This window comes from Botryllus schlosseri, chromosome 11 (assembly GCF_051294905.1).
Source record: "Botryllus schlosseri isolate E-star chromosome 11, Bs_hap1, whole genome shotgun sequence".
NCBI classification, from domain to species: domain Eukaryota; kingdom Metazoa; phylum Chordata; class Ascidiacea; order Stolidobranchia; family Styelidae; genus Botryllus; species Botryllus schlosseri.
This window is the reverse complement of record NC_137246.1, coordinates 26,233,111-26,252,423: the sequence shown is the minus strand read 5'-3', so window position 1 is coordinate 26,252,423 and position 19,313 is coordinate 26,233,111. Positions and strand designations below refer to the sequence as shown.

Here is a 19,313-nt window from a genome sequence, read left to right as displayed (position 1 = left end):
TCGAATAGGTATGGATTTTTCTAAGTTTCTGGATGACGACTTCAATGTCACAAGCTGGGTTAACGATGCGTTCCGTGCTCAACAAGAAGGAGATAGTAATTCAGCACACAGCAAGAGGGATATATACGCTGCGACTTTGGTTACAAAGCTACAAGTTTTCATACAAGAAGTGAATAAATCATTAGAGGATATGTCAGGGCAAGTTGTGAATTCGATGCCTAGAGTTTTGCGCGATATCGAAGCCTTGAAGCAAGAGGCTACGTACTTGAAACAGCAAATGCAACAAGTCAAGGAAGACATTCATAATGTGGAAATAGAAACGTCGCACACGATGAAAGTGCTCGTGCAAACTGATCAAGTTCGCAGCAGGGTCGAAAAATCATGCGCAGCTCTGAGAGAAGCTGATAACTGGTCTAGTTTAGCTGCCGCTATTGAAGACGTGTTCCGTTCTGGTGACTCCGCGACCATTGCTGCACGATTACAAAGCATGCAAAACAGTCTTGAAATTCTAAAAGACAGCCCGGATTATGAAGATAAAGTGATGCATTTGGAAGCTTTGAAAAATCGATTGGAATCGCATGTCAGTCCGCAAGCTGTAACCGCATTCAAACAACATAATACAGACATAGCTAAATCATTGCAGTCAGTATTCTCTACTATTGGTCGAGAAAATGAATTGCACAAGTACTACATAAAAACATACGGCACAAGTTTAGTGAATCAATGGCAGGATATTGTTACTAACGATGAAGATGATGATAAGCCTGGAACCAAAATACTCAATGAACTTTTCGATCTGCTGTTATCCCTGTGGCACAGTCAAATTCCTTGGTGTAAATCTGTTTTTGGATCTAGCAGCGCGGCGTTGATATTGGTGCAAGTTATAAATGATGTACTGCTTTCTGCAAAACCAGGAATTAGTGAAATTATATCGACAACACTGGAAACTTGTGATGACTCGAAAATGTTATGCCTCGTCGAACTACATGATACGGCCAAAAAATTTGCGCGAAATCTAGGCCAATCTGTTGATGCGGAAGCTAGTAACCTACAGACAGATATATGGAATGAAAAAGCGAAAAATTTGATCGATTCAATATGGTTGTCTTTTATCACCTTTCAAGCCAATTTCAAGGAATACGAGTCTGATATATTATTGACACAAATGAGCGAAGTAGTCATGGATGCAGGAGATTTGATGGATTTAACCAGAGTTTTGGACGCTTCTGGGGATAAAATATTTGGAATAGCGCTGAAGTCTATCGACCGATGTAAAAGCTTCACAAATTTCTATGGCGCTCAAGACCTGGTCCACCCTCTCAACACATTCTTCCACCATTATTCGGATAAGTTTTCCCGTGCCTTGCGAACTGTAACTATGAAATACGGCTTACATGAAAAAGATTCCGGTGATTTAGATATCAGCGAGGAACACTATTACACACTATTTCAGCATTCGCTGCGGATTATCACAACATGCGGGAAATTACTTCAATTGTTTTCTGATTTCGAACAAAAATTGGTGTCGGAAATCATGAATTCTGATACAGCTCTAGCTGCATTGTCAGGGATTTTGGAAATGGACGAAAAACCCTGTCATGATATGAAACTGATTGTTTGGACTCAGTATGATTATCTCAGCAAACTTGATGTGAGAGAGTACAGAAAATTACAGGACATGCTGGTTGGTTTGAAACAATCTCCACCGTCACAAAGAAACATTTTGCCGACAGTAAATCAAGCATTGACAAATCTGAATCAACAAGCTCATCAACTAGCATTTGACATAGCTTTCGCACAAATTAGAAAACAGTTGGCTATCGTTCCGCAACTGGATATATGGTCGAATGTAAAAGATGATTCAGGTGTTGTGGATGATACAGACCTCCCTGATTTCAGCTTGCCCCCGACTGAATATGCGACTACAGTCGGACAGCTTCTGATGACACTTCCTCAGCATTTAGAACCGTTAGCTGCATCCGTGAATGAAGGCGGGCAAGATTTAAGCGCTATGGAAACAGCATTACACACGGCAAAGTTACCTTTCTCCAGCGAAAGCGGAATGGATAAGACTGAGATGGAAAATATGGCAGACAGATGGTTGAGTTCTATAGTCCGTGCTGCCGAGCATACTTACGTGGAAGCTTGCCTGCAAATACCATCACTGACGGCGCAGACTTCAAAACAATTAGCGGCAGACCTAGACTATATGGGTAACGTAGTGGACTCCCTCGGACTGCCAATTCTAAATGATATGTCCAATCTTATCAAGCTTCTGCGTGCGACGGAGGAATCGTATTCAAACGCAGCTGTTGATACACCTAAAAAGCTCTCAACCGGTATAGCGAGGGTGAGAGGGATCAAAGGTTTTTGAAGCAGCCAAGGCTGGCAATTGTTAATGAAAAGTCGATATGATATGTGCAATACTAGGTAACCGTAGTAGATTGATCCTCTTGTAACAGCACTATAGCAGCGAATATGTGAGTTGCTATTCGAATGATATGCGAAATTTCCTTCAGTATAATTGCTTCATTGAAGTCAAAGACAGGGCAGTGTGTATTGGCACATGATTGGTCGAACGGAATACGATTAGTTATTAAAGTTGCATCGAGCTACTTCAGTTTCCTTCTGCCGGCTTTGAACTTGGACACCGGTCTCGATCCGCAGCTTGCTATTTTTTCTTCAATCACTGGTTCCAGTGGTCTTTCGATGACTAGATTTGACACGGCTGGCGCCTGTTACAAAATTACAAATGTGATGAAATCCAAAGTGGTCAGCAACGGGCGTATTTTCAAGTCCTCCTAAAAAGGTACATATTTGAGCATTTTAAATCGTTCATACACAATTGACGTCGTAATGAAAGATACTCAATTACTTGACTTGAAGAGTAGGCCTAATACTCTATTTATAATGGAATCAGGCACTCGATTTGCCAAGCACTACGTAGAAAAACATAATAGTCTATGAACACTGAACACAGTAGTAAGCACTCCCTAGTCATAGGATCAAGTAGCTTACAGCAGACTTCCTCCATTTTAGTTCTGCTCACAAGGCACACTTCCTAAAACCACACATGCTAACCTCAGTCGAGCTTGCAGTTCTCTCTTCTTTTGCTTTGGAAGTGTTTTTTGTTACCAAATCGTATACGTCGCCCGGCGTGATTTCATCAGAAGACTTTGGTTTGGCCTAGAAGTAAACAGGCTACTAAACCCCAATTATGTGAATATTGATCATATAACTTACAGCTGAGTGCTTAAATCGGATAGTGGGAGGATCATCATCATCGGTTGGAATTGCAAACCGGACTTTTTTCCCTGTGTTAACATGCGAGCCTGCGACATCATTGTCAGAATCTGAGAGCCTACGTAAAAATATGATTATTTTCTGATAGAGAAGTAGCATAATAGATTATTACCTGTCAAGTTCGTCATCCTCTTCTTCCAACCTTTCCAGTTCATCCAAACGTGACATTAAGGTGGCGTGATCATCGGCCGGGACAGACTGACAATTACAATGTATCAGTTCATGACAAAAATAAGTAGGGCTGGGCACAATGATTCGAGTACTAATTCCCATGATGACTCGAGACTAGGGTAGCCGAAACAGACATTGCATTCTAACTTCGAAGAGTAGTGAACCACAATATTGATATTTCGTCTATCAGTCCTGATACCCGGAAAATAGGGCCGGAGACTGTTAGGACTGAGGAGGATTACTATATTATGAATTTGAGCCATTCTATATCACCCAAGCAGAGTTGAAAAAAGTGATTTGAACTCAAATCTGAACAGTGATCATGAACACAATGACTTGGACTCGAGTCACAACACTAAGACTCAGACTCCACCATCTACTCACTTATTTGACTCGGTGTTGGTGGTGAATTGAAAATGACTCGAGTCAAAACTATAAAAGTGACATTGACTTGTGACTTGGTTACAACCCTGCGATACTATGTCCATTATAGAAACGAATGTTCCCTCAAATTTTTCACAAGTCTGCGCGGTCCCTCGCACAACAGTGCATAACGACTAAAAACAAGGTCGTCATTTCGGCTTTTTTGTGCGCGCCACACAGTTTTCTGTGCGTGCAGACTCAACTTAGAGGAAACATTGCTTGAAGAATGGATAAGTCATAACGCAGCCTACGGAAGATGACCAAACCTACGCTTGGTTACCCGCGTTAGTAAAAATGACATATCTGTGAAGTTGTGATTCACTTGTAAATAGTTTACTTATATTTGAGTGGAGATTTACGGTGTTACTTCTACTTGAGTACCGACGGTGACTACTTTTACCACCCCTGGAAAAATACCAAACAATCCTTATTGTAATATTTTCATACTGTGATACGAGCGATGCTCGGCATGAACCCTAATATTCGAATCACTGAGGTATTGAATTTTGCCCAGCCCTAGATTCAAGTAATACAATCAAGCATGCGACCAACCTTTGGAGGAGTTGGCTTTGGCGCTTCATCACCGTGAGCTCTACTCACTCTCCTCCTGTCTTTCGGATGCACATAAGATTCTGGACACTCCTGTAGAATGACAACTTCTATCATAAACAGTATTTCACTTGAACACTTTGCTCGTACCTCACGTATTTCCACTTCATTTTCTTTTGCCACCTGCTCCATTTCACCCAAGTATTCGGTTTTCTTCGTTATGTTGAGAGCAACCTTTTCTAAATCCGTTAATGTCGACTTCAAGTTTGACCGACGCAGCTCGATGATCTTGATAGCCTTTTGAGAAGACAAACATTTCACAGAGATATTTATTTTGTGACTAGATTTTGTCTGAGTGTATCAATTTTGCCAATGTCACCAACTATTCTACTGGAATAGTATCAATGTCGGCTGCTATCTCGTGGGGTTGTATGTAACCAAGTCACAAGGTTCCGAGTCACAAGTCGATCTCACTTTTACAATTTTGACTCGAGTCATTTTCAATTCACCACCGAGTCCAAGTCATTATGTTCAGTTTTCAGTGCAATCCACTTCTTCAACTATTTTCTCACTCTTAACAGTTTATGGCCCTATTTTTTCAAGTATCAGGACTGATGATCGAGGTACAAATAATGTGGTGAATTAGCTATTCTTCATAGCTACAATGAAATGTCTGTCTTGGCCGTCCTAGTCTCGGGTCATATGACTTGGTTCGAGTCACGCACGATGACTCGAGTCAATACAAAATTTGACTCGAGTCGAGTTGTTTTACGTTTTTGAAAAAATTACTTGATTCAAGTCGAGTCATTACATCCCTGCAATCTCCACTCTACCAGGAACTAGTTCATTATTCTACTTCTCGGCTACTATGTTTACTTTAACAAGATATGTTTCAATATTTAACTTAAAGAGCATCAATGTTGACATTGACAAAATAAATACACATACACCCATCTCGTTCAGAGGCATAGCCAGTGGACTTTATTTTTGCTTAAATGCTCTCAAATTTTTATCTTTGGTCAGGGTTGTAACCAAGTCAATTTTAATTTCATAGTTTTGAGTCATTTTCAATTCAACGCCAGGTCAAGCCCTAGTTGTAGTCTCGAGTTCAAGTCATTTTTACATCTCTGCTTGGGTGAAAAGAATCATTTGCATTCAAAATACACTCGTTTGTCTCACTCCTAACCAGAGATGGTCAGTTAGGAAATACTTCTACTTGGTCAAAGTACTCAAGTATGTTTTGCCTACTTGAACTACTTCATCAAGTGGTTATGATTTCAGACTACTTCTACTCCACTTTGAGTCGATACACTAGTGACTCAAGTCGAGTCATTTTCCATATTTAAGAAAATGAAACTGGTCATCGAAAAATTGCAACTCGGGGTCATGACAACTCTGCCTCTGGTTGAACGACCAAGGTCTGTCAGTTAGTGATAACTGTATGATCTTCACCATTAAAACTCAACCTTACCTGTTTGCAAGTCATGGACGCGAAATATGTGTCACCCAAATGTACCATCAATTCATTGGTGTGCACAAGCTTTCCCGGCATGAACCCAACCTTGCCGTATTTCACCTGAAAATCACGTTTTCACTATTTGCCCACACAAAATTTGTCCCGCATTTCATACCATTATATCGTACGACAGCTTTTCGGGCAGGGTGGATAATCTGGTGGTGAGGTGCTCGAAATTTTGAATGGCAGATTTGCTGAACAGATTAGAAGTTTGTAGGATGAGATGTTGTCATTCAGAGAAATCAGTAGGGGTGGGCAAAATGACTAATTACTCAAATCTGAATCTGGTATTAATTCCAGTGTCTCAAGTTGAGCATTGAGATACGAACTCTAGTAGAACTGAAATTATATTATTAGTGGTTGCATAAATGGTAGCCTATATTTCAATACTTTTCCCATTTTCATAACGTTATGACATAATAAGTAGGGAGATTTTTTTGACATGTCAAAACAAGCCACAATTATGTCGAAATTGTAGCGTTACGTCAAAAAATTGTCAAAACTGTTTACAAAGTCAGTTTCTAACTCAAAAGAAGTTTTTCAGGCCCAACTACTCTGTAACAACAGACAGTTCCAACCAGAAATGAAGATAAGTCTAGTACAATTCTAACATTAAGTGCGAAAACACCTAATTCACATAAATGAGGACATAATTTTTGTCTAAATCAAGTTTTTTAAGGTCATAAAATTTAAAATATTGATTTATTTAGTTAAAAATCTTCAGTTTTTAGGTAATCAAAATCTCACCCTAATAACAACTGATACTACACTCGGACCCTAATACTCGATTCAGAATTGAATCACTCAGGTCCTCGATTTTGCCCAGCCCTAAAAAATCAATTACCATGACGCAACTTTATGGTTGACTTCTGCCAGAGCAGCATCCTGCACCTGCCTCGTTCGTATCATTTGCTCAATGTCAGCCATGGCCGCCTTCACTTTCTAGTAATTTCTAACAGCAATGACGTGCACAGGTAGCTATTTTCTCAATTTAATTCACCCTACAAGAATATAAGATGATTACTAGGATACTGTGATCATTTAGGAATGGCAAGCAGTTTGAATTTCAAAAACGCACTAGTAACCAAAAATTCAAGAATATATACATCAGGGTTGTAACCAAGTCACAAGTTAATCTTACTTTCATGGTTTTGACTCGAGTCATTTTCAATTCACCACTGCGTCAAGTCACAGGGCGCGAAGGTTCTAGTCTGATTTTTTAAAACTCTACTTGGGTCAAACAAATCCCTCGCATTCATAATATGTTCATATATCTCACTCATTAACCAGAGATAGTCAGTAAAGTACTTCTACTTTGTCAAGTAGGCTACTCAAGTAGCCTCAATTGGTTATGATTTCAGACTACTTCTACTTCAGTTCTCAGTTTTTTGGGCAAAACATGACATACATTACTTACTTTATACTTACATAGATGACATAGGCCTACATTTATTCAACAAGGTAAAAGACAGTTTCTGACCCATTAAGTCTCGAGTCAATTCGCAATTACTCGTGTAAAAGTGGATTGAATACATAAAGTGACTAATATGAAGTCGATTCATTACAACCCTGATATACATTGTACGGCTATTAGATGTAATAACAAATCCAACGTGATTCGTAAAATTTGATGGCAAAAATGTTAGAGAAAGACAAACCACGCACACAACTTGTACACATATTACGATAAATTGGACAGACAGCACCATGTGAAAGAATCTCTAAATGCAACTTGAAAAAGTTAATGTGAAAATGCATGTAATATTAAATCTATTAACTATTTAACCCGCTAAACAACGCGAGTGATGGATGATACTGTAAGACTATAAATTATGTGTTAACAGGCTTACATAACGGCTGGATTTAATATCTTGATTATACAGATTTCCTTGGAAAAATATTTCTGTTCAAAGATCTTGCTTGAGCACCCTTTGCCTTTACTGTACATGAAATGGATGAGATTACTTCGATCCTAGCGGTTTGACCTCTTTGCCAGTCTTTACAAGCATTTCCAGGAGTTGTGATTCTGGCAAATCCGAATCCACTTCAACAGTCTTTTCATCGAGGTTAATCGTAAACTTTGCATCTTCGCCAAGCTTCTTCTTCAATACATTGTTGACAGCTCTGACACATCCTTCGCAGGTCATTGCAACGTGAAAACGTTGAATCGGCATCCTTGAATGGGGAAGTATATTGTGCGGCTAGTCAAAGAAGTTACGGGTATCGCGCGGTTGCGTTTTCGGAAACTTAACCAACCAGCCTGAGCAGAGCAATATGATCGTTGAGCAGGAAACGAGAACTTGAGCAATGAGCGAGCATGCATATGGCGCTGTGGCCTCTTTACTGCCACATTCGTGGCTCGGCATTTGCCATTAAATCTTGGCCCCTACGAGCCATGAGCAATGAGACGAAATTCGGACACATTTTCATTTAGAATCACCAAATGATTTCAACAGTTGTAAACGAGATGACTGAAGCGAAACGACTGGAAAGCAAAATCTCAGCTCAAATGCAATATCTGGTTAAGTTGCGAAGTACTTTTTACAAATAAGTTTGTCCATTACCAATACCTACTCAATCGATCAGATATATTAATATTTTCATCGTTTCAAAACATCACAAGACTGCGATAGATGTCGAAACAACTTGGAGTAGCCTTTAAGATCAGACACCCACCTTAGCCTAGGCGAAGTAAATAAGAGGCATGCACACTGAATGAAAAGTAATGCAGAGAATATAAGACGCAAAGCGACAAAATGAGGTGGCATGTGGCGGAGGCCGAAGTCGACGTTAGGTCGTGGTCCGGTCATCCTGAAGGCTGGCTAGTATTCATTTAGGAGAAATTGCTTGAATTTCGACTTGAATGCGGACATGCTCGACGACTGTCGGATAGCCGGCGAGATGCTGTTCCACAATTGGGGTCCGGCATACTCGACAGAGCAATGCGTTTTCTTGCCCTCAGTCCTGGTAGTTGTTCTTCGTTGACGCGCGTGTGCTGTACTTGTGCGCTTTTGTCTCTACTGTATCTACTTACTTACGTTTTTATACTACTTCTATACTTGGTCAGTTTTCGAAGCGACCTAGCTATTTCCTAGGTTCCCCATTTTGTCAAGTAGAAAGTAGTATTTGCATCGTAGTCCATACAGCGGCAATGTGGTGGGTGAAGACTTCACTTCAGTAATTCACTCGCTTCTCTCGTAATCTCAAAATTGTGATCCGTATCATTTTTTCCATAATTTGATCAGGGTTGTAATGACTCGAGTCATGACTCGACTTGAGTCAGACTCGAGTCACGATTTTTTTATGACTCGACTTGACTCGAGTCATTTTCTTGAAATGGGAAAATGACTCGACTCGACTCGAGTCAATATTTGGATTGACTCGACTTGTACTCGAGTCATTACGCATGACTCGACCCAAGTCATTGACTCGGCTTATTTTATATGACTTGAAGATGAAGAAATTTGCGAATCATAATGGCTAGATCAACGCATCCGACGAATTCTGCCGACATTGCTATTTGTCACCACTGCTTTCGTTGCACTTGTCTGATATCAGATATGACGCCGTAAAAACAACAGAAAATGATACATAGTAGCAATGCATTGTACAAAATCGTCCAGTGATGAAGAGGTAATAGATCATCCGCAATTAAAGTACTCAGGACTTTTCAATTATACAAGCAAACGATTGAATCAAAGTTCAATTAGAGCCAATGAAATGACTCAGATGGTGAAGAGACTGATTAGCTCATGTGTAGATTTGAAGGCGATGAATCTTTGCATTTTTGGGCGACTAGAAAGAATGAGTATTCAATGCTCTTCAGTGTGGTTCAAAAATGCTTGTCAATTCCTGCATCTAGTGCACTAGTGGAACGTGTATTCAGTAGATGTGGATTCATTCTACGGCCATGCCGCTTTAACATATTTGAGGATCTCCTTTCCACATTAGTATTTTTGAGGTGTAACTCATTGGTTTGATCTGCTGTCTGTGAAAACACACAATGCCCCTCGTCCATTTGACGTTTTGTTAGGTATGTGCATTGTGCACGTGAGTAATAATGAATGGCTAATGTTGTGTGATGTTTGTACTATATGGCTGTTCTAAAATAACTTCTTTTTTATTTTACTGGGTGGTTACATGATAAAATTGTTATTTTGCATAAAAGGAACACTGAATCTGGCTTAATTTGAAAAAAGTGGAATCAATGATCTGAGAGGAGAATATTTTGGATTTGAAAATAAATGGAGTATTTTAGTGAGAAATTCTTTCATATAATATAATTACATAGTAGTAAGCCGACTATTTTGTCATATCCAAAACATTCTACTCTAATAACTTCACTTTTTCTAGTTGGAATTGAGTCAAATTTGCTATGAATCATATTTTACACAATGTAACAATATCATGAGATAGAAATTCGAAAATCTCTATTTGTAATTAGTCTAAAATTTTCTTTCATAGCATTGCTTTCTACTGGTTGTAATTGAGCCAAATTTGATTTTCAGGCAATCTAGCAATTTTAAGAAGTAGCCGGAAAATTTGAAAAATGTTTTTGAACAGCCCCATTGTACAATTATTTCTCCAATGCTGTAACTGCGATGTAGTCGGTAATGCAATTGGGAAAACCTTTAGTATAATCAAAAATAATCTGTTCTGTTGTCACTGCACAATGCACATAGTTGCATGCACGCTTTTACAGCATGCTGGCCTGTTGTAAATATACCTCTACATAAACATGCATCTATTGATTCTCTATCAACTAGTATCTTGACGTGAATTTGTTGGTTCTCTATCAGATAGTATGTAGACGTGAATTCGTTGGTTCTCTATCAGCTATTCGTGAGATGTCGTCGATGTGTTCATAATAAAAACTGAATGCTTGTATTGGTGATGTATCAGACTGACAAGAGAGATATTTGATTTCAAGTTCTAAGATTAGTAAAGTTATCTTTAGCATCGGTAAATGAGGCCAGGACCTGTCCGTTATCTGCCTAAATAAACACGTGCCAAGACTCTGATAGGGACAAAATGAGCCTGTTTCGCAAACAGGCAATTCGATATCACCCAAGCAGGATTGAAAACATGAGTTGAACATGACTTCAATACTGTGACTTGGACTCGACTCGAGTCATAACACCATGACTCGGACTTGACCCTTTAAACGGTGACTTGGACTCGGACTCGAGTCTGTGATGAATTGAAAATGACTCGACTCGACTCGAGTCAAAACCACAAAAGTATGATTGACTCGTGACTCGGAATCATGTGACTTGGTTACAACCCTGAATTTGATCATTTCAAAAGACCATAAGTGTCGTGAAGTCAATATAACCTTTGAAGATGAAAGGAAAACGAAAAAAGGAAGACTCTCTGCAATACTGATAAACAATGTCCTTGATCGCAACGACACCGATGTCAACATTCTCGAAAGCAGCACTTTCACGGGAAATTTAATTTGTTATTGAAATCTTTGTTGCTCTCTTACTAGGCCGAGGTGGATGCTTGAGAGTCCTGGTTGCTTCGACATTCTCCTGTTCATTGCGTCTTGTGCATCGCAGATGAATTTTCATAATGTCGCAAATCTTGATTTGATGAAAATTTTAATAATACGATTACGATGATGATGATGATGATGTATATGTCTTGGGCGGATAATCCGACGATTATATAGGGTTACCACCATACGTCCTCTTTTCAGAGGATTTGTCCTATTTTGTTGACGCCCAAATGTCCTCTTTTTTGAGACTTTGACCTCTTTTTTGCGAATTTTGGTTAAATATAGGGTAAAATTCTACTGAGATACAGTAAATCAGCACTGAAGTAATGCGCCGGCGGCTATTTCAGGTGCTGAGTCGGAAAGTTGACCTTATTTTTCTTTATTTTTTCTTTAGTCAACCAATGATATATATAATGATATATAGTAGGGATGGTGTGAACCTCTGAAAGGTTCGGGTTCGTGTGAACGCGAACCTTATTGAAAGGTTCTGTGTGAACACGAACGTGAACCTCGTGACGTCATATTGCTAATTCCAACCCTATCTTTCAATGAAGTGATAGCCTATGATACCTAGCGAAGACTCGGGCTACATAATGTCACATTGCTGAAGTACATATTGGCGTTTTAAACGTCGCTAAATGTATCAACCGCGGTTATGAAGGCATATAATAATCTCATAAAATCAATACATTCCGTCACTTTGCCAACAATTTCGACGAGGACTTACCAGGGAATATAAGCTTACGCCTCAACGGTCTTTGACAGACCGGACAATATGTTCGGAGTCTGAGTATTGCTACATTGATATTGAGCAGAGTGTAAAACGGGTTTCTATACTCGCTACCGATACCATAAACAACAAGTTATAGCCAGCACCTTAATCGCACGGATTTGGTTTTAATGATACAGTAAGGATATGAAGTCAAGATTGACCCAGTACGCCCGCTCGATTTTTTACATCAGAAAACGATATCAATGTCATTGATTGGTTGAATAAGCATCATTCGCTGACTACGTATATCGCTCGTGATGTTGTGTGGTTGCGGGTCAAGCTCACAGCAGAGAGTCACTAAATATTCACAAACGGAAAGCTGGATATTTCGAGAAATTTTTGCAACAAAAAAGCAAGTAAAACTTTTAATGTGGTCAAGGTGCATGCTCGTTTAGTGTTGATTTTTTATGCTGCCGGCGCCATGCATAGAGTGACCCGCAGTTGAAATGCAATATATTTTAACCAAAGATCTTATAGTGAAGTCCAAATTACTATTTACCAAAAAGGTTCACAGTGCAGAACCTACCAAGGTTCTGTTGTGAACGCGAACCTCTAAATTTCCGAGGTTCACACACAGAACGCGAACGTGAACCTCGCGTTCACACCATCCCTAATATATAGCATTGAGTCAACCAACGAAGAATTTAACAAAAGTGTGAATTTCTGGAGTCCAGTCGGAAAAATGACCTTTTTTTAGTCAACCAACCACAAAGTCGGGAAAAATTTACCATTTTTCCGGATTTTACTCCAGTATTGTAAGTCTGACATTTTTTTTTAAAAAGGGTCCTCCTTTTCAGATTACCAAAATGGTAACCCCACGATTATAGTGTGTAGCAGTTAGCTCGGATGAAAGTAATAAAACCACCTGTTATGATTATGATAAATAAAAAGAATGAAATCATGCATGTGGTCCGACGCCGTCTTGTCTGTACCGGTATTTTGTAATGATGACGAATCACATCCGTTCCCGCTTCCCCGTTGTAGCCATTCGAATACAACCACAAGTGCCGTCGCAATCTTCGTGACACCCCGCCAAGTGACAAATACTCAAACAAAATAGGGCATCCCTGTTGGTTTGTTGAGTTTGTATCTGTACTGTATAGCTTCAGCATGTTCGGTTTATGTTGCAGTCGCGGTGGGGATTCCGATGTAGAAGTCACACAATTTAAAATAATCGTATGGAACATTCAAGGCCTTCGGACTGATCATCTTCAAGAAAGAACAGAGTCGGTGCTAAGCATAATTGATAACCACAAACCCGACGCAATTCTGCTGCAAGAACTGGTGCCGGACTCTTACAGTCAAATCTCAAATCATCTACAATCCGAATATATTAATCATTCAACCTTTGAAATGCGAGATATAAAACCCAGGTATTTCACTGGCACATTCGTGAAGAGATCTAGTAGCAAACATTGCTTCAAAGCTGAGCTGATAAAATTCGCGAATTCCACTCAAGCAAGAGACATGCTTGTTGTGAGAATGACTTTGAAAAATTCGACTGTTGTTACTCTGGTAAATTCGCATCTTGAAAGCACTTTGAATCGTTCAGAGGAAAGAAAAAATCAACTCTCTACTTTGAATGATTTTATGCTCAAAGAGAAGTCCCGAAATACAGTCATTTACGGAGGTGACACTAACCTGCTTGATGAAGAATTTGATGAAACTGTAAAAAGCAATAGATTTGATGAATCAAAAGTTGAAGATGCCTGGAAAAAAATCGGGGAACCTGAAAATCTCAAATACACCTGGGATCCATCGGTGAATGACAATGAAAGAGTTCAAGACTTTGACCGCTTCGAAAAGCGTCTCGATAGAGTTTTCGTTAGGAAATCACTGGACAAAAGATGTGCTTACCTCGAGCCGCATCATATGGAACTTGTGGGGACACAGAGGCTGCCTTGCGGGATGTTTTGTTCGGATCACTGGGGAATTATGTTGGATTTCAACGTGTCTAATCATCGGTAAAACTCAATCTGTGTTCGAGATTACCAGTGAACTCGGCACTTGATGAATTCGGACCTTGGTGTACTCGGCCCTCGGTGAATATCATCTGGAATAAGAAGCCGCAGCTAGTTACCTTTGGTCATATGGAAAGAATCATAACCTTTAACAGCCTGCCCTACTCTGACCAGCTTCACACGACCAATTGAATCAGGTATACGAGTCCCATTGGCTAATAGAGAATATCACATCTAATATATAAATAAAAACGATAAAAACACAACTAATATAAATAAAAATCTAATCTAATCAGGTTTGTTCTTCACAAATAGGCCCATTAATACCAGTAATTTCTTTTAGTAGGCAGACAGGGTCTTCCTCCCTTTCTTGAACTGATTCCAGAGTTTATATAATTGCCCATCAATTAATCGACACTCTCTGCGGCATCGTTTCTTTATCTTCCCTTCAGAGAGGAGGCCCCCCTGTTAGTACGAGAACGACGCTTCCTTATTCAAGGGAAGAATGAGGTTATACGTAGACTAGGGTTACCATATTTCAGCAACCCAAATTCCGGACACTCTTAAGCGCCCACTAGTGGATTTAAATGAGTTATGACGTCACACTAACAAAGCTTTGCTCATAGACCAGAGGTGGTCACGATCCGGTTCAGGAGTACGTGGCTGTGTGGTTATGTAACCGGGACCGAAAGCACGTGTTTTCAGTCCCCTCCCGCCCAAATAGCCCACACTATAGGGTAATCGATGCAGGGGGGTGCTTGCTATATGAATCTGGTTTCTATATGCATCTGGTATTTGAATGGATTCTGTCAATAATATTGGTCGTTCCATATATTACTATATAGATAGGCCTACTACTCTCCGCCCACATGACAAGAGTTAGCGGTAGAGCTGGTGGAGGATGATGAGTTCAAAAATACAGGGAGCGTAATTGTACATCGTTAAGTCATGTTCATGTCCTACCGATAACATTGTTTATCAGCATTATGCGGGTGCGCACCACGGAGCTTTATAAACACCCCACATCCTGTGGTTTCCAACCTTTTATATGGTCGCGACTCCATCTCCAATTTGAAAATGTTCCTTGTCCCATATCAAAATTTGACGAGCTGATTACTGAAAGAAGTCAGCACCTTTGCCTAGACTTACGGGCTATTTTGGAAGCTGATTACGTTCAACATATTCGCAAATCCCAGAATAAAGGCAAACGACGACCCCCCCGTTTTGAACCACTATCATTGAATAAAGCATTTAAACGGCCTCTAGAAATATACGGTTCTCCTATAATTGCGATTACAATTAAGCTTATTCCAGTAAATGAAGGTTGTTTTTATTTATATTTTATTGCAGTTTTTTCGAGGGTGGTAGTCTCCATATTAAAATCAATAAATGTGATAGGAAATCGCACACGGCGCGAAGAAAAATATCATGCATTAGCATAAATATTCCCAAAAAATATTGTTTTTATGCTGATTTACGAAAAAATTACGAGCCTACGTCAAATCTTCAAAATTCCGGACATTTGGCATATTTTGGAAATTCCTCCCGGACGCTAGTTTGAACAGTGAAATTCCGGACATGTCCGAGAAATTCCGGACGTATGGCAACCCTAACATAGACAGGTTGCGCCGTCCTCGCATGTTCAGGCGGGTGTGCCATCCCTCGACATCATTGTTTGTGCGGATTGCAGTATCGTAAACTCTCTAATCCTTATAATACTATTATTAGTTTATTAATTCATATTCATAGTCGTTAATACACTTAATTACAAAATTTCCCGACGGCCGAATTCACCAAGTGCCGAGTTCACCGGCAACCGTGTTCGAAGTAGGCCACATCTTGAATACAAGACAAGATAGCGTAATGGTGAAGCGTCCGGCTTCTTGATCTGCAGGTCGTGGGTTCGATCCCCGGCCGGGTCAGACCAAAGACCTGATTAGTAACACTGGTATCCATGACTTCCCTGCTTGGCGCTTATGCATTACTATAGCATGGAGGGGTGGTGCAAGACTTAGAAAGCCGTAAAAGGCTATATCTGCACCTTCCTTGTCCAGCGGCATATGCACATCATGCACTCATGGTATGCATATGCACAGATCGTGTGTATCTGTATCATGAGTCGGTGTATATGCCGCAAAAACATGGAAAAAAATTAACTACGTCCTTTCTTTTCCTTTAAATTTCAATATCAACATATTATTCAATTATATTCTGAATTATTATACAAGAATCTCTTGAAAGTACATCTTGTGTACGAGTCATGATTTTGTTTGTGAGTGTTAGCTGAATTCACCTTTAGATGTGTTTAATATGTGTTATATTCATCAATGGGCATTGCTATTTGTAACTTACACATTCGTTAAAATGACTGCAAATTTAGATTTTTCCAAAAACTTCCTGCTCATTTGCAGGAGTTTTTTGAAGAATATGGACGCAACTGTTTTGCTTGTAAAACATTTTTATTAGAGTTTGTAACGCTCCCTGTATTCAATCTGATGACTGATCTTTTTAAGAACATTCCTGCACTTCTGCTGAACTAAGAGTTCAAAACTATACAATATGCATCCTTTATTTAGATGTGGAGAGCTTTTATGCTTTCAAGACCACGTTACCAGAAACATACCTCTGATATTAAAGTGGTTATGCTGTTTATGTGGATTATTCGAATTGGATTCAATATTTTGGCATGGATATTGATTCGAATCACATTTTTTACAAATAAATAACTTTTACTATTAATGTAATTGAATATAAGTAGAACTATATTAGTATCTTGAATGTAATGTTCTTTCCAATTGTCTACTAGTTGCTGACGATTACCCCTGACGAGTGTCATTTCAATATGAATACACTATTCAATTGTATATTGAACTTCTGTACTTATAGAACTAGGCCTACCTGTACCTGATAATATTGAATATATTTTCTGTACCGTTATTTGTGTCAGTATGTTCCTAAATTCTTGGTTAAAGATTCTAGATAAGTGTGATTGAATGATGTGAGCTTATTATTTTGAAGGCATTATTATCCAATTATATATCTATGCAGTAATGATTGTGCAATCTGCTTATTTTTGCTTACCGTATTTTGCTATAATTTATCCAGATTTGCAATATATATCTTTATTCATATCCCTACAAAAGTGTCATGGTGTCAATTTTTGCACGTTCCAGCAGTCTTATTATGTAGGCTACCACTAGCAATGCAATGGAGTGCGTAAAGGAATTTCTTCATAATGCTAAAGCTACGAATATAAACATGGCGAAACATTACTTGGAGCTTTGCGATTGGAATGTGCAAAGAGCGATTGGTGTATTTTATATGCACTGCGCAAGAGGCGATATACCTACCTGGAAGCTCGGCAAACTAACTAAATTCACGGTCTTACAATGGAACATTGACGGACTTGACGATGAATGTTTGGATGAGCGAATTAAGGCAATTATTGGCATTGTAAAACATCATTTACCCGCCGCCATTCTGTTGCAAGAAGTGATTCCTAAGACATACGATGAGTTGAGAAAGGCCTTGAGCCCTTATTATGTCTCTTTGGCACCTTTCTGTGGGTTATGTCCATATTTCTCAGCAATTTTTATAAGTACAATAGTATTTACTCCAACAACCAAACCCCGCTGTGAGATCTTTCCGAATTCTCGTCAAGGTCGGCATATCCTAGTGTCTGAAATAAAATGTTTGAACCAAGATGTAATTCTGATAACTTCGCATTTTGAAAGCACAAAGCCGTACGCTAATGAGAGGAAAGAGCAACTCGTGACTTTGTTCGATGTAATGAAAGCGTTTCCGTCTGATAGCACAGTAATATTTGGGGGAGACACTAATCTTCGTGATTATGAGTTTGACGCTATTGTCTCATCTGGTCGGTTCGATGTGAATTTGTTTAATGATGTATGGGCGATGCTGGGCTCTCCCGAGCGTTGTCGATATTCCTGGGATATGCGACACAATGATAACATTGACGATTTTGGAAAGTATAAACCGAGGCTTCGATTTGACAGACTGTATGCAAGGGTAGTGGGGGAGTCGAACAGTAAAGTTTTTAAACCTCGGGATATGGAATTTGTTGGTACGGAACGGTTACGTTGTGACATGTTCCCTTCTGACCACTGGGGCATCCTGACTACCTTCAGCATTTGATGACAATGAAATTTATCGATGTATTATTGACTTTGGATATCATTGTAGGTGTATAGCCGTAAACACACAATTTGGCGCATAACGATTAAGCTGGGTCATGTTCCATTCTGACTTAGGGGGTATCTTGACTCTTGAGTATACTCAGCATTTGATCATTATCAAACCTGACATATTATTGACTGTTGAATTTGATTTTAGCTGTAAATTTCTATGCACTTAGCGATTTCAGCACCTTATAGTTGAAATTTACTGTGCATTCTTCAATTTTACTCTGGAATTTTGTTGCTTATTCTCTTAGAACAACCATGTCCATCAATTATTGGTTATGTGAACTCGCTATCAATATAGACCTATTCACTGTCAGTAATATAGCCTAGTCATCTACTTTTGCCTAACACACCCGGGTACAGAATTATGTGAATGACTTGTAATTCATTTGAAAGTAGACCTTTATTTTTTATTTGGTGTGTTGCTGATTTTATCTGATTTTGTAGGCCTGCACTGTATCCAACTATTTTATTACAGTAGCCTACTAAGAGTACTTCCATCAAATATTTGAAAAGAAATTGGTATAGCATAACTATTTAATATATAAGCACTTGGGCGATATGAAAATCAATATTTGATATTGGGAAGACACTGTTAATATAGGCCTTATTCATCGTTAGAAACAAAGTGAAACTAATTTTAAATCTCTAGTTTGTCCACTGTATTCATTAGCCCTTTCATTACCGCACTTGGATTAAATGTGGGAAAGAAACTGTACTAACACTGTATAACTATTATATTCTTTCACATTTAATGCAATTGTAGTGTCACTGATTTTCTCTGTCTAATTCGTCCACTGTATACCAACCTTTTTATCACTGCACTTGAACCGAATGTTTAAAAACAAATTGCACTATCACTGTAGTGTATAACTATTCCATTTTTTTCTCTTTCAATGCAATTGTAGTTATTACT

At 39.1% G+C, this 19,313-nt stretch overlaps 5 protein-coding genes across 5 annotated transcripts; 3 read left to right on the top strand and 2 right to left on the bottom strand.

The window, feature by feature from the left end:
• Window positions 1-10: 10 nt before the first annotated feature.
• LOC145450399 (conserved oligomeric Golgi complex subunit 7-like) lies at window positions 11-2,547 on the top strand. The gene has a single exon (XM_080328924.1). The coding sequence runs from the start codon at window positions 11-13 to the stop codon at window positions 2,372-2,374; it is 2,364 nt and encodes a 787-aa protein (XP_080185050.1). The 3' UTR covers window positions 2,375-2,547.
• LOC145450431 (unconventional prefoldin RPB5 interactor-like) lies at window positions 2,533-6,948 on the bottom strand. The gene is made up of 9 exons (XM_080328958.1): window positions 6,807-6,948; window positions 6,078-6,156; window positions 5,918-6,022; window positions 4,597-4,743; window positions 4,450-4,539; window positions 3,416-3,501; window positions 3,244-3,361; window positions 3,082-3,186; window positions 2,533-2,735 (listed from the first exon to the last, which is right to left on the bottom strand). Exons 1-9 carry the CDS (start codon window positions 6,887-6,889, stop codon window positions 2,613-2,615), a joined length of 936 nt encoding a protein of 311 aa, XP_080185084.1. The 5' UTR covers window positions 6,890-6,948; the 3' UTR covers window positions 2,533-2,612.
• Window positions 6,938-8,331, bottom strand: LOC145450449 (copper transport protein ATOX1-like). Its single transcript, XM_080328977.1, has one exon. The coding sequence runs from the start codon at window positions 8,134-8,136 to the stop codon at window positions 7,924-7,926; it is 213 nt and encodes a 70-aa protein (XP_080185103.1). The 5' UTR covers window positions 8,137-8,331; the 3' UTR covers window positions 6,938-7,923.
• Window positions 8,332-13,247: 4,916 nt separating this feature from the next.
• On the top strand, window positions 13,248-17,368 carry LOC145450436 (tyrosyl-DNA phosphodiesterase 2-like). Its single transcript, XM_080328964.1, has one exon. The coding sequence runs from the start codon at window positions 13,345-13,347 to the stop codon at window positions 14,200-14,202; it is 858 nt and encodes a 285-aa protein (XP_080185090.1). The 5' UTR covers window positions 13,248-13,344; the 3' UTR covers window positions 14,203-17,368.
• Window positions 17,369-17,402: 34 nt separating this feature from the next.
• Window positions 17,403-19,299, top strand: LOC145450430 (tyrosyl-DNA phosphodiesterase 2-like). The gene has a single exon (XM_080328957.1). The coding sequence runs from the start codon at window positions 17,403-17,405 to the stop codon at window positions 18,348-18,350; it is 948 nt and encodes a 315-aa protein (XP_080185083.1). The 3' UTR covers window positions 18,351-19,299.
• Window positions 19,300-19,313: the final 14 nt, after the last annotated feature.

Coding starts and splice junctions, on each gene's coding strand:
- LOC145450399 (XM_080328924.1), top strand. CDS start 11: ATGGATTTTTCTAAGTTTCTGGATGACGACTTCAATGTCACAAGCTGG.
- LOC145450431 (XM_080328958.1), bottom strand. CDS start 6,889: ATGGCTGACATTGAGCAAATGATACGAACGAGGCAGGTGCAGGATGCT. Junction 4,540..4,596: donor ATGAAGTGGAAATACGTGAG/GTACGAGCAAAG, acceptor GTCATTCTACAG/GAGTGTCCAGAATCTTATGT. Junction 3,362..3,415: donor GAGGATGACGAACTTGACAG/GTAATAATCTAT, acceptor ATTTTTACGTAG/GCTCTCAGATTCTGACAATG.
- LOC145450449 (XM_080328977.1), bottom strand. CDS start 8,136: ATGCCGATTCAACGTTTTCACGTTGCAATGACCTGCGAAGGATGTGTC.
- LOC145450430 (XM_080328957.1), top strand. CDS start 17,403: ATGGAGTGCGTAAAGGAATTTCTTCATAATGCTAAAGCTACGAATATA.
- LOC145450436 (XM_080328964.1), top strand. CDS start 13,345: ATGTTCGGTTTATGTTGCAGTCGCGGTGGGGATTCCGATGTAGAAGTC.